General features: G+C 36.1%; 1 protein-coding gene across 1 annotated transcript in view; it reads left to right on the forward strand.

The window, feature by feature from the left end:
- The window catches only part of LOC136886345 (uncharacterized), a 109,452-nt gene that overhangs the window by 89,906 nt on the left and 5,002 nt on the right, over nucleotides 1-14,544 (forward strand). The window contains exon 4 of the mRNA XM_068231040.1: nucleotides 7,420-10,291. Coding sequence (XP_068087141.1) covers nucleotides 7,420-7,593 — 174 coding nt within the window. The 3' untranslated portion in view covers nucleotides 7,594-10,291. The remainder of the gene's footprint in view (nucleotides 1-7,419; nucleotides 10,292-14,544) is intronic.

Genomic DNA, 14,544 nt, shown 5'->3' on the forward strand with positions numbered 1-14,544 from the left:
GGCCTAGGAGTTGGAAGGAAGCGGCCGTGGCCTTAATTACCAGTCTTTGAGTATGTTATTTTTGGTTGAATTGTATGTTCACTGATTTTTCAATGATGTGTAAGTTAGTGAGATCTTGAAAAAAAAAAAAAAAAAAAATCGCCGCCGCACCCGCCCCCTCCTGCCCGTGCCCTCTCGGCTGCATTAATAATTGCCTTTCTTGAAAGTTGGCATCTCGGTATAAAGTACACTTGTTTAATAATAATTACTGCACTGTTCATCCATAAAGACAAAGTTGTTAACAATAAACAAGAATGACATTCCGAAACGTATGAGTGCGCACACAGGTGGAATCTTGAATCATTGAGTGGATCATTACAAGAAATATTAGTTTTTAACAGACCACTTAGTCGAGTAGCTCATCTTTCTCCCAAGTCTTCTCAGCCCAAACTTTGCAACATTTTTGTAACACTACTGTCAGCTGTCAGAAAATGGCAGTGGGATATATATCTCACCAAAAATGTATCACTAAATGAGGCGTCCAGATGCAAAATGCAGTAAATCCATTTTTGCTTGAAAATTAGTTGTTGCCACCATTTTGTTCTCTATGTTGTCGTCTGTTGATTAGACCCTTAAAACTCAAGCAAAACTGCTTCCGTCTGCTTTAAATCGCACCCCGAAAACAGCCTACAGATGCAAAAGTGTGTGTATCCACATCTGTATGCAAAGCAAAACTGAGTGAATCCATTTTCATCATAAAGAAGCAGAAATTGGTGTATCCTTACCAAGCGCCATTACTTAAGGTGGTTTGCAGGTGCAAAACTAGCTTAATACACACTGTGTCCTGCGTTTGAATAATGCTATTTTACAAGCTTTTTTCTCCATGGATGTTAGCTTGTGCACCGCCAGAAAAACCTCGCGTTGCCTAAGTTGCAAGATCAAAGTGCTTATTATACACGCCAAATGTATGTGTACAATTTTACGATCTGCCAAGGCCCATCAGGTGCGCAGCAAAACCAGGGAAATGCATTTATTTACACTTGGAAAGAAACCGATTTTGCAAAGGGATCTAATGAAATTGTGTCCTGTGTGCATCACAGGTTAACATAAACAGATTTGAATGGCATCCACACCATCCGCCTAATGTTGGACAGCTGTGGAGGGCAAAACAAGAACCAGACAATGCTGGGTATGCTGTGCTTTTGGCTAACACAAGAGGCTCCTGTCAGTGTGAAACGGGTGAAGATCTTCTATCCCATGGTTGGACATTCTTTTCTACCACCCGATAGAATTTTTAATCGAATAGAATAGGTTCTCAGGCCGAAAGTTACTGTCATATTACCGAGTGAGTACCATGAAGTATTCAAGGATCACGGAATAGTTTTCTAGCTGGGAGCAGATGTCGTCAATCACTGTTGGAAAGATGCAGTTGCTGATGTCGTCAAGCCCTGTGGTCAGTGGCACTTCAAATTTGCTCCTGTAAAAAGGGTTGTGATCACCAGGAGTAAACATGGAAACGCACTCTTAAGAGGTGAAGTGGCCTACAGAATGGACGCTAGTGAAGGGAGAGGGATATGCAGACGTGGCAAAGCCTACTCGTCCATGAAGCCAAGTGTTATCCAGATTGGAAGAGTCTTAAAGAAGTTAAATTTAGGGACACTGATTTTCTGCTTAGAAAGCATTTCAAGGAGACTTGGGAAGAAAACAAAGAAATTGTTTTCTATAAGAATCTGAAGGATTCTCAAACAGCTGTGAACAATGCAGAGGAGGACTCAGAGTTCGAAATTCATCCAGAAGACAATGAGTTGCCTGTGTAATTTTGATGGAACAGGACAGGACTTGCAAGGTTGCGGCCTTTTTACTTCTTGCAGACTTTAATTTGATGTCATATACTATGTAATCACACTTACTTGTAGTTAATAAATAATTTCTTTTGTCATTTGAACCAGCATTAAGGCATCTTCTTTCCAATTACGTTGTGATAATATCTCTACAGAAGCAAACCTGCCTAGATCCATGAAAACAGGAGCAAAACTCGGTGAATCCAAACAATTTTAGGTAATAACTAAAAAAATAAAACCCCAATATTTTAAAGATTGTCATAAAAATAGTCCGTAAGTGAATATAAATCTACAATGAAAAGGAATTTTGCATATCTTAGAGCCAAAGGAAGTAAGACGTTTTTCACGTTTCCTGAAAAAAATGTTCTGGTGCACTCACAGTGTTTTGCTTCTGGGCGCCTCAAATATGGTTTTAAAAAATTTACATTTGGGTATAATCTTGTATTTAATTCTAAATATACAATAAAATTGAGTGTTTCATTCACACTGTGGTACTTTGCAATTTAAAGGGCCAATGGATATGCCAAGAAACTCAGCTGTCGGGAAGTGGCAGCGGGATACAGTATTCTCCCTAGGACCTTTTTAATGGGCGCACTACTCGATCATTTTTACAGAATGCCCGGCTAACATAAGCTAGATATGTGTTATTTACATAATATTAATACATATTTGAGTCATTGGGTGCTCCAAATTAAACCATAAATGCTGTAAAAAATTTTCATTTAAATGATAAATTATCATTATTGTCAGCATAATTGAATCAATTACATCGCAGTTTAAATGCTTAGCTTGACTCAACGTGTAGTGTCTGGATTAGCGTGGAATTGTATGCAAACACTCTATTCTGAATGACGTTGGAAACTCATTGGCATTTTCCACTGTATGTGGTGGTGGTAGAATAATACCCACGGTATCCCCTGCCTGTTGTATGAGGCGGTGACTAAAAGGGGCTCTGGGAGCATGGGTTGGCGACCACTGGGCGCTTAGCTGAGTCCTGCCTCTGCTTCTCCTTGTGCTGGGCTCCTCACTTTCATCTATCCTATCTTATCTGACCTCCCTTGGTCAACTCTTGTTCATTTTAAACCCCAACAGTATTAGATCACGAGGCCTAGAGAGTCTTTCATTTTCACCCCCTTCATGGCCCTTGTCTTTCTTTGCCCATGAAAAGATGGAAGTATTTTTAGTATGTCAATTTGAGATAGTTATATACTTAGGGACATGAGTGAGTGGAGTGGCCGTGGGTGTTAACGCACTATGGCTATGGAGCCAAGCTCTGCATGTGGGAGATGTGTGGGTTCGAAACTCACCGTCGGCTGTCCTGATAATGGTTTTCTACGGTTTCCCATTTACACTTCCATGCAAATACCAGAACAATTCCTAATAATAGGCCACAGCTGATTACTTCCATCTCTTTACCCAGTTTCATTCATATTCATTCATTTCATATTCATTAGCTTCTCAACTGAGGTGGCACCAGGAAGGGCATCTGGCCGTAAAACATGCAATATAAATTTATATCACCTTGGCCCCAACCCCGTATCACGAAACTACACTAAGGGATAAATTTATTTGTTGTTGTTGTTGTTATCAGTCCATGGACTGGTTTGATGCAGCTCTCTATGCCACCCTATCCTGTGCTAACCTTTTTCATTTCTACGTAACTATTGCATCCTACATCTGCTCTAATCTGCTTGTCATATTCATACCTTGGTCTACCCCTTCTTACCGCCTACACTTCCTTCAAAAACCAACTGAACAAGTCCTGGGTGTCTTAAGATATGTCCTACCATTCTATCTCTTCGTCTCGTCAAATTTAGCCAAATCGTTCTCCTCTCGCCAATTCGATTCAGTAATTCTTCATTCGTGATTCAATCTATCCATCTCACCTTCAGCATTCTTCTGTAACACCACATTTCAAAAGCTTCTATTCTCTTTCTTTCTGAGCTAGTTATCGTCCATGTTTCACTTCCATACAATGCCACACTCTACACAAAAGTCTTCAAAAACATCTTTCTAATTCCTATATCAATGTTTGAAGTGAGCAGATTTCTTTTCTTAAGAAAGCTCTTCCTTGCTTGTGCTAATCTGCATTTTATGTCCTCCTTACTTCTGCCATCGTTAGTTATTTTACTACCCAAGTAACAATATTCATCTACTTCCTTTAAGGCTTCATTTCCTAATTTAATATTTCCTGCATCACCTGCCTTCGTTCAACTGCACTCCATTACTTTTGTTTTGGACTTATTTATCTTGTACTCCTCAACCAAGACTTCGTCCATACCGTTCAGCAGCTTCTCGAGATCTTCTGCAGTCTTGGATAAAATAACAATATCATCGGCAAATCTCAAGGTTTTGATTTCCTCTCCTTGGATTGTGATTCCCTTCCCAAATTCCTCTTTGATTTCCTTTACTGGCTGTTCTATGTAAACATTGAAAAGGAGGGGAACAAACTGCAGCCTTGCCTCACTCCTTTCTCGATTGCTGCTTATTTTTCAAAGCCCTTGATTTTTATCACTGCAGACTGATTTTTATACAGATTGTAGATAATGCTACGTTCTCGGTATCTGATCCCGATCACCTTCAGAATCTTAAATAGCTTGGACCAATCAACATTATCGAATGCCTTTTCTAGATCTACAAATGCCATGTACGTGGGCTTGTCCTTCTTGATTCGATCCTCTCTAAGATCAGACGTAGAGTCAGGATTGCTTCACTTGTTCCTACATTTCTCCCAACTCAGCTTCAACTTGTTTTTCCATTCTTCTGTAAATTTGCAGGCATGACATACTAAACTAATTATGCGGTAGTTTTCTCACCTGTCAGCACCACCTTTCTTGGGAATAGGTATAACAACATTCTGTCAAAAATTGGATGGGTCTTCTCCTGTCTCATACATCTTACACACTAAATGGAATAACCTTGCCATGCTGGTTTCTCCTAAGGCAGTCAGTAATTCAGAGGTAATGTCATCAATTCCAGGTGCCTTGTTCCTATTTAGGTCGCTCACAGCTCTGTCAAACTCTGACCTCAAAATTGGGTCTCCCATTTCATCAGCGTCAACAGCCTCTTCATGTTCCAGAACCAAATTATCTACATCTTTACCTTGATACAACTGTTGGATATGCTCCTGCCATCTTTCTGCTTTTTCTTCTTTCCCTAGAAGTGTCTTTCCATCTGAGCTCTTAATATTCATACACCCAGATTTCCTTTCTCGAAAGGTTTCCTTGATTTTCCTGTACGCAGCATCTACCTTTCCTAGGACCATACAACGTTCGACATCCTTTCACTTCTCCTTCAGCCATTCTTCCTTAGCTACCTTGCACTTTCTATCCACTTGATTCTTTAATCGCCTGTATTCTTTTCTGCCCTCTTCATTTCTAGCATTCTTGTATTTTCGTCGTTCATCAGTCAGGTCTAGTATCTCCTGAGTTATCCACTGATTCTTAGTTGATCTTTTCTTCCTTCCTAACATTTCTTCAGCAGCCCTACTGACTTCATTTTTCATGTCAATTTATTTAGGAACACAAATGCTTACATTAAAATACATAGATATTTTTTTAGGAACACAAATATTTAAATATAAAGAAATTTGGGATAGGAGAGTGAACTAAATAATGTGGACATGTATATAATCCAGCATAATAGGAAACAAAACATTTTACACTCAGTCAGCACTTCTGTTGTTTTCTGCATAATTCCTGGAACATTTGCAAATTTTGTTTCCAGGTTCGAACATTTGTAGCAGGAGCATGGAGACCTCGCTTGGTAATTCCATTCTTTCCTAAAATGCATGGAATACAATCTTCAGGCACCGGAAGTGCCCCCTTCTTTCTCAGAACTTGTAGATGCTCTGTTTCAGAGTTACGATCACTTTCGTCAACCTCATCTGTTTCATTACCATCGCTTTCGGTGTTCATGTCCACCTCCTCCATCGTTTCACCCAACCACGAAAGTATCTGATCAGTGCATGTCATGATAACTTGTATAAATTTACTAACAACAGTCACAATATAAGCATTTCACTTTAAACACAAGCTTAAGACAAACTTTGACTTATTACATTGCATGGAATGTGAGTAGCTGTATCACGCGCTACTGAGCATACTGCTCACCAAACATGCACTCCCATGCCTAATATTGTATTGAGGGTTTTGGTTTTCAAAGATAATGGAAATAACTGACACCTCCCCTTCCTAACAAGCTGTTCAAAAAGTATAGGTGTTGTAACATTCCAACACCACCATGCAAGTAACCACGGGTTAATAGGGAAATAACCTTTTCTGTTTAGGTACATCTCACTTAAGTGTATACCAGGGCTTTGAATTTTCATACGGCTGCAGTCCTGTAGCACAAAAAATACTGTATAATCCCGAATACCACCTGCACTTCTTTAAATTCGGGTGCTCTTCGTATCTTGGTCTCATAATACATTGTTCCAAAGACGCGGCAATAGCAGTTTCATGTCGTGCGACTTAGCAATAGCTGATATCTCGTGCCATTGCTAATTCCGCATTACTGGAACCACGTGGTGTGGCAGGTGTTAAATACTTTGTGTTCTGAGTGAAGAAGCATCAGTGGTAACAAGTGATGAATTCAAAATAGCGTTTGAGGTCATTTTCTGTGAGTGAGAAACTCAAAGTTGTAACTGGAGCTGAAACTATTGGAAATCGTGCCACTGGCAGAAAATATGATATTGATGAATCATGTATTCGCGATTGGAGGAAGTAGAAGAAAATGTTATTAGAAGCTAACGGTGATCGTAGAGCTTTCTGAGGGCAGAGTTCACAGTTTCCTGAAATTAAAGAATGCGAGCTAGGTTATGGTGGCTCGACTTAAATGTGTCTACTAAAATCATTAGAGAGCGCAGAGGAACTTAAAAAGGAGGATTTTACTGCAAGCTGTGGGTGGATAAGGCACTTTTATCAAAGAAATGGATTGTGTAGGCGAAGACGTACATCTATTTCACAATGTCTCCTTGTTGCCCACGAAGAAAAGTTGACAGCCTTTCATCGCCACGTTATTAGTTTGCGGAAGCAAAATTCCTGTTTGCTCTGTCTCTGAATATTCTTGGTCTTAGAGATGCTGCACTAGGTCCAGTATAACCTCAACGTCAGATGATGATTCTATAATGAATAAAACAGGTTTCTACGCCATCTTACATGATAAATACAGATTCATTGCTGTAATTGTTTAATTTTGCTTATTAGTATCCGATGATGACATGTCCAGATAATTACTTGGATACAAGAGCACACACGACAAATATCAAACTTTTCTCACCTCGTTAACAGTTTGTAGGTCTGATTTTCAATCTGTAGTTTAAAGAGTGATTTAACGATCCAGTAACCTTGAAGATCATTCTTGCAGTGCACCATGAATACTGATAGGACCAATATCATTTAACAAATGTATAAATGTGTTCTTGCAACCCACTCGTAGTTTGATTATTTATAACTACCTCTTTAATTTATCACATCTATTGTTATTAACTGTTAATGAAAGTCATGTTTAATAAATCAAGCTTACGAAATATATTTGAGCTGCATGTGCAACAGTTGTTTTTTTCCATAGAAAACTTCATGTGTTTCATTTGTTTCAGTTGGAGGTAATTGGTGGAGCAGACAAGTACATGGCTGTATGTCGAGAATGCCATTTTCAAAATGTAACGAGAAATTCACCGCAGAAATATCAAATGAGCAGAAGTGAGGGTGTTCTTCAAGACATGGATTTGAACTGTTTGAAAATGAACTTGTTTGGTGGCAGGCATGCTTGACTCAGTCATACTTGGTGATTGGATAAATAAAGAATTCATAATAATTATACTGTAGATATTAGGTGATTTGGGTTTTATTAATTTCATTGTATTGTACTTTTTAATTGTGTTGTCCTTAAGTCTTCCATTATTATTATTATTATTATTATTATTATTATTATTATTATCATCATCATGATATATGTATATGAGAACTAAATATTGTATATATTATAAATAAAAGAGGATGTTATCAATGCAAGTACCTCTAGTTACAGTAGAACCTCATTATAGTGATACTTGATAAAGTTACAAAAATACTTATAATAATGAGTACTTACAATAACCAAAAATGCATTTACTTACATTTTTGTAATTGGATCATAGATTATGAGGCAAGCCAAAAAACAGACCAAAAATTCTATGCTTTTATAATTAATGTACTACGCATACAACTGTAGGTAGTTCAGAAATGATGATGGGTTATCACACGATGACAGTGATTGTCTTTTTCAAGACTCAGTTTTTGTGGGCTCTTAGATGCTTGTAGAGGCCAATTTTGGAACTGCAGATTCTCCCGCATTGTAGATATATATATTTGGTGTGGTGGGGTCTGGCTGTGTAGTGTTGTTTTTCTTTTGAAGTTCCCATTGTTTCTTAGCAATGTGCTTGTCATTTTCAGTTTTCCGACATTGCTCAAAGCGCAGAGTTCCTTCTAAGTCACTACAGTGTCCTACTGAACGATGAAATGCAATAGCTTCCTAGTTTTGTCAGTTTAAATTTTACATTTCTTCATGCAGGTTTTTAGTGTGTTTTTGTACCGCTTCTGTGGTCCCCTGTGTCGTCTTTCACCATTCTTTAGCTGGGAATACAGTATCGTTTTACCAGACGGAATTCAGGCATACGAACAATGTGGCCTGTCCAATGGAGTTGGTGCTTGATGATCATGGCTTTGATATAGTGGAGTTTGCTTCTTCCTGTAAAAACTAAATCAAGACTAAAGAGGATTGTGTAGCCTTTTAAAATTATTATAAACATCAAACCATAATGAACAGAGTACAGTAAATTATTTCCTTAGTGCAGTTTTAACAATCTGTTAAGTTTAGCACATCGTTAAGTGATGATTGTCATTTCCCCCTCCTACCAAACACTTCAGGATGAGCACAGACTAGGTAAACCAATAAACTGATGGCAGAATATCTTGCCGTCTCACAAAGAGGCTTATGGAATCTTATGCAAACATTTAACACAGTTAAACTTTGGGGAAAATCTTTGATATCTAACTGCTTTGTAACTTTTTTACTAGCTTGTAAAGAATATTGCTCACCATGAAATTTTAGAAATTTCTTTACAGATGCACTTGTTGCCCATTACACATTGTTTATAACTTCAAGTCTTCCAGTACTGCCATGCATATGGGATCACTAGGGTCATCTTCTGTGCTAGAAATGTCTTTTTCCCCAGATCATACATTATTAATATCATTGTCAGACAGTTTATCTTATACACGTGTATCAACATCAGTATAATCATTGTATGTGTAACTTTGCTTCATGCTCCAGGTTCTTGAAAGTTCAATGAACTCTAGCCCCAGTTCCTTGAGACTCTCTCAGCTGTATGTTCTTCTTAAACCCTGCATGCCTGAAACATGCTGCCCCATGTTCAGGTTTAATTTTCTCCCAACAAACTGTGACTACCCTGATTCCATTCTGAATGTTCCAGTGAAGAACTTTTTCATGCCAGGGCAGTGTGTAAGAGTTAACAAGCTGCCAGGCTGAGTGGCTCAGACAGTTGAGGTGCTGGCCTTCTGACCCAAACTTGGCAGATTCGATCCTGGCTCAGTTCGGTGGTACAGTAGAAGTCCACTACAGTGGGTACGGGATATAACGAGAACCCTGTTATTATAATTGAAATAAAAATATATTGTGGTTCCACCTATTCAATACAAGAGAACTTACTAATGTAAGGTTACATTATTTTACATTTTATTTCAATTATAATCTCAGTTCAGTACGGACCAAATGAAAGTCTTATCATTCAACCCCGTTATAGCATCAGTATTATTCTGTCCCTTCAAAATTCCTATATTAAACTGTGTATTATCCTTAGGTTACAGCGAGAGCCCTATCACTGATGCATCCGTTATTACGAGCAATTAAGTGGGCACGATTTTTTCTGTTACCAACATTTATGCACCCAGAAATTATATTGCGTCGCCATTCGAAGGTGTGTCAGATTCGATTAGTAAAATCCATTGACTGCTGTTCCATAAAAAATAATGGAAATGAAAAAGAACATGTTTTCATAATAAATGCGTAAATAACGTGTCCAATAGCAGTTGTTAACTCGTTAAAAATAAAGGCTGAAGTAAGCGATTGCTTAATTTTAATGCTAAATATTGCAATTAAGTAAGATTGGGATACATCTCAAGATATGGCAGAGTGCATCATTGATCTCGGAGGTTGGTTTATATTTTCTCATGTCTGGTTAAGTTTCAGAAAGGCCATTATCATGTAAACTTATACCGAGAAGGTTATCATTTCTCAACTAGCATTTGAATTATGTTTTAATGATACATATAGTACGGTTAAGTTAGGTTAGGTGACGCTGTTTGAATAAGAAAACTGAAACATTTTCCACAAAAAGCAATCAATCCTCTTCGGAACACTATCAGTTTCTCGCTATGTGTACTTGCGAGCTATCTTGTCGACATTCGAAGGTGGTAAATACAAAGTATGTTACAAGTGTTTATTTATATATCCACCTATTCAATACAAAGAGATCTTTTTAGAAATTAAATATTATTATAAAATGTTAAGGGACATGTTTCGCCCATATTAAGGGCATCATCAGCCTAGTCTCAGACATTCTTTTAGGAAAGCTATGTCTTTACTTAAACTGCCAGGTTGAGAAATTTGTTTAGCATATAATAGGCCTGGTTGGCTTTTACATTACATGTTCTAATTCTCATGTTAGGTCCGTATTGAAATGTACGTAAATACAAAGTATGTTACAAGTGTTTATTTATATATCCACCTATTCAATACAAAGAGATCTTTTTAGAAATTAAATATTATTATAAAATGTTAAGGGACATGTTTCGCCCATATTAAGGGCATCATCAGCCTAGTCTCAGACATTCTTTTAGGAAAGCTATGTCTTTACTTAAACTGCCAGGTTGAGAAATTTGTTTAGCATATAATAGGCCTGGTTGGCTTTTACATTACATGTTCTAATTCTCATGTTAGGTCCGTATTGAAATGTACGTAAATACAAAGTATGTTACAAGTGTTTATTTATATATCCACCTATTCAATACAAAGAGATCTTTTTAGAAATTAAATATTATTATAAAATGTTAAGGGACACGTTTCGCCCATATTAAGGGCATCATCAGCCTAGTCTCAGACATTCTTTTAGGAAAGCTATGTCTTTACTTAAACTGCCAGGTTGAGAAATTTGTTTAGCATATAATAGGCCTGGTTGGCTTTTACATTACATGTTATAATTCTCATGTTAGGTCCGTATTGAAATGTACGTAAATACAAAGTATGTTACAAGTGTTTATTTATATATCCACCTATTCAATACAAAGAGATCTTTTTAGAAATTAAATATTATTATAAAATGTTAAGGGACATGTTTCGCCCATATTAAGGGCATCATCAGCCTAGTCTCAGACATTCTTTTAGGAAAGCTATGTCTTTACTTAAACTGCCAGGTTGAGAAATTTGTTTAGCATATAATAGGCCTGGTTGGCTTTTACATTACATGTTCTAATTCTCATGTTAGGTCCGTATTGAAATGTACGTAAATACAAAGTATGTTACAAGTGTTTATTTATATATCCACCTATTCAATACAAAGAGATCTTTTTAGAAATTAAATATTATTATAAAATGTTAAGGGACATGTTTCGCCCATATTAAGGGCATCATCAGCCTAGTCTCAGACATTCTTTTAGGAAAGCTATGTCTTTACTTAAACTGCCAGGTTGAGAAATTTGTTTAGCATATAATAGGCCTGGTTGGCTTTTACATTACATGTTCTAATTCTCATGTTAGGTCCGTATTGAAATGTACGTAAATACAAAGTATGTTACAAGTGTTTATTTATATATCCACCTATTCAATACAAAGAGATCTTTTTAGAAATTAAATATTATTATAAAATGTTAAGGGACATGTTTCGCCCATATTAAGGGCATCATCAGCCTAGTCTCAGACATTCTTTTAGGAAAGCTATGTCTTTACTTAAACTGCCAGGTTGAGAAATTTGTTTAGCATATAATAGGCCTGGTTGGCTTTTACATTACATGTTATAATTCTCATGTTAGGTCCGTATTGAAATGTACGTAAATACAAAGTATGTTACAAGTGTTTATTTATATATCCACCTATTCAATACAAAGAGATCTTTTTAGAAATTAAATATTAATATAAAATGTTAAGGGACATGTTTCGCCCATATTAAGGGCATCATCAGCCTAGTCTCAGACATTCTTTTAGGAAAGCTATGTCTTTACTTAAACTGCCAGGTTGAGAAATTTGTTTAGCATATAATAGGCCTGGTTGGCTTTTACATTACATGTTATAATTCTCATGTTAGGTCCGTATTGAAATGTATGTAAATACAAAGTATGTTACAAGTGTTTATTTATATATCCACCTATTCAATACAAAGAGATCTTTTTAGAAATTAAATATTATTATAAAATGTTAAGGGACATGTTTCGCCCATATTAAGGGCATCATCAGCCTAGTGTCAGACATTCTTTTAGGAAAGCTATGTCTTTACTTAAACTGCCAGGTTGAGAAATTTGTTTAGCATATAATAGGCCTGGTTGGCTTTTACATTACATGTTCTAATTCTCATGTTAGGTCCGTATTGAAATGTACGTAAATACAAAGTATGTTACAAGTGTTTATTTATATATCCACCTATTCAATACAAAGAGATCTTTTTAGAAATTAAATATTATTATAAAATGTTAAGGGACATGTTTCGCCCATATTAAGGGCATCATCAGCCTAGTCTCAGACATTCTTTTAGGAAAGCTATGTCTTTACTTAAACTGCCAGGTTGAGAAATTTGTTTAGCATATAATAGGCCTGGTTGGCTTTTACATTACATGTTCTAATTCTCATGTTAGGTCCGTATTGAAATGTACGTAAATACAAAGTATGTTACAAGTGTTTATTTATATATCCACCTATTCAATACAAAGAGATCTTTTTAGAAATTAAATATTATTATAAAATGTTAAGGGACACGTTTCGCCCATATTAAGGGCATCATCAGCCTAGTCTCAGACATTCTTTTAGGAAAGCTATGTCTTTACTTAAACTGCCAGGTTGAGAAATTTGTTTAGCATATAATAGGCCTGGTTGGCTTTTACATTACATGTTATAATTCTCATGTTAGGTCCGTATTGAAATGTACGTAAATACAAAGTATGTTACAAGTGTTTATTTATATATCCACCTATTCAATACAAAGAGATCTTTTTAGAAATTAAATATTATTATAAAATGTTAAGGGACATGTTTCGCCCATATTAAGGGCATCATCAGCCTAGTGTCAGACATTCTTTTAGGAAAGCTATGTCTTTACTTAAACTGCCAGGTTGAGAAATTTGTTTAGCATATAATAGGCCTGGTTGGCTTTTACATTACATGTTCTAATTCTCATGTTAGGTCCGTATTGAAATGTACGTAAATACAAAGTATGTTACAAGTGTTTATTTATATATCCACCTATTCAATACAAAGAGATCTTTTTAGAAATTAAATATTATTATAAAATGTTAAGGGACATGTTTCGCCCATATTAAGGGCATCATCAGCCTAGTCTCAGACATTCTTTTAGGAAAGCTATGTCTTTACTTAAACTGCCAGGTTGAGAAATTTGTTTAGCATATAATAGGCCTGGTTGGCTTTTACATTACATGTTCTAATTCTCATGTTAGGTCCGTATTGAAATGTACGTAAATACAAAGTATGTTACAAGTGTTTATTTATATATCCACCTATTCAATACAAAGAGATCTTTTTAGAAATTAAATATTATTATAAAATGTTAAGGGACATGTTTCGCCCATATTAAGGGCATCATCAGCCTAGTCTCAGACATTCTTTTAGGAAAGCTATGTCTTTACTTAAACTGCCAGGTTGAGAAATTTGTTTAGCATATAATAGGCCTGGTTGGCTTTTACATTACATGTTATAATTCTCATGTTAGGTCCGTATTGAAATGTACGTAAATACAAAGTATGTTACAAGTGTTTATTTATATATCCACCTATTCAATACAAAGAGATCTTTTTAGAAATTAAATATTAATATAAAATGTTAAGGGACATGTTTCGCCCATATTAAGGGCATCATCAGCCTAGTCTCAGACATTCTTTTAGGAAAGCTATGTCTTTACTTAAACTGCCAGGTTGAGAAATTTGTTTAGCATATAATAGGCCTGGTTGGCTTTTACATTACATGTTATAATTCTCATGTTAGGTCCGTATTGAAATGTATGTAAATACAAAGTATGTTACAAGTGTTTATTTATATATCCACCTATTCAATACAAAGAGATCTTTTTAGAAATTAAATATTATTATAAAATGTTAAGGGACATGTTTCGCCCATATTAAGGGCATCATCAGCCTAGTGTCAGACATTCTTTTAGGAAAGCTATGTCTTTACTTAAACTGCCAGGTTGAGAAATTTGTTTAGCATATAATAGGCCTGGTTGGCTTTTACATTACATGTTATAATTCTCATGTTAGGTCCGTATTGAAATGTACGTAAATACAAAGTATGTTACAAGTGTTTATTTATATATCCACCTATTCAATACAAAGAGATCTTTTTAGAAATTAAATATTATTATAAAATGTTAAGGGACATGTTTCGCCCATATTAAGGGCATCATCAGCCTAGTCTCAGACATTCTTTTAGGAAAGCTATGTCTTTA

Source organism: Anabrus simplex, chromosome 1, assembly GCF_040414725.1.
Source record: "Anabrus simplex isolate iqAnaSimp1 chromosome 1, ASM4041472v1, whole genome shotgun sequence".
NCBI lineage: Eukaryota > Metazoa > Arthropoda > Insecta > Orthoptera > Tettigoniidae > Anabrus > Anabrus simplex.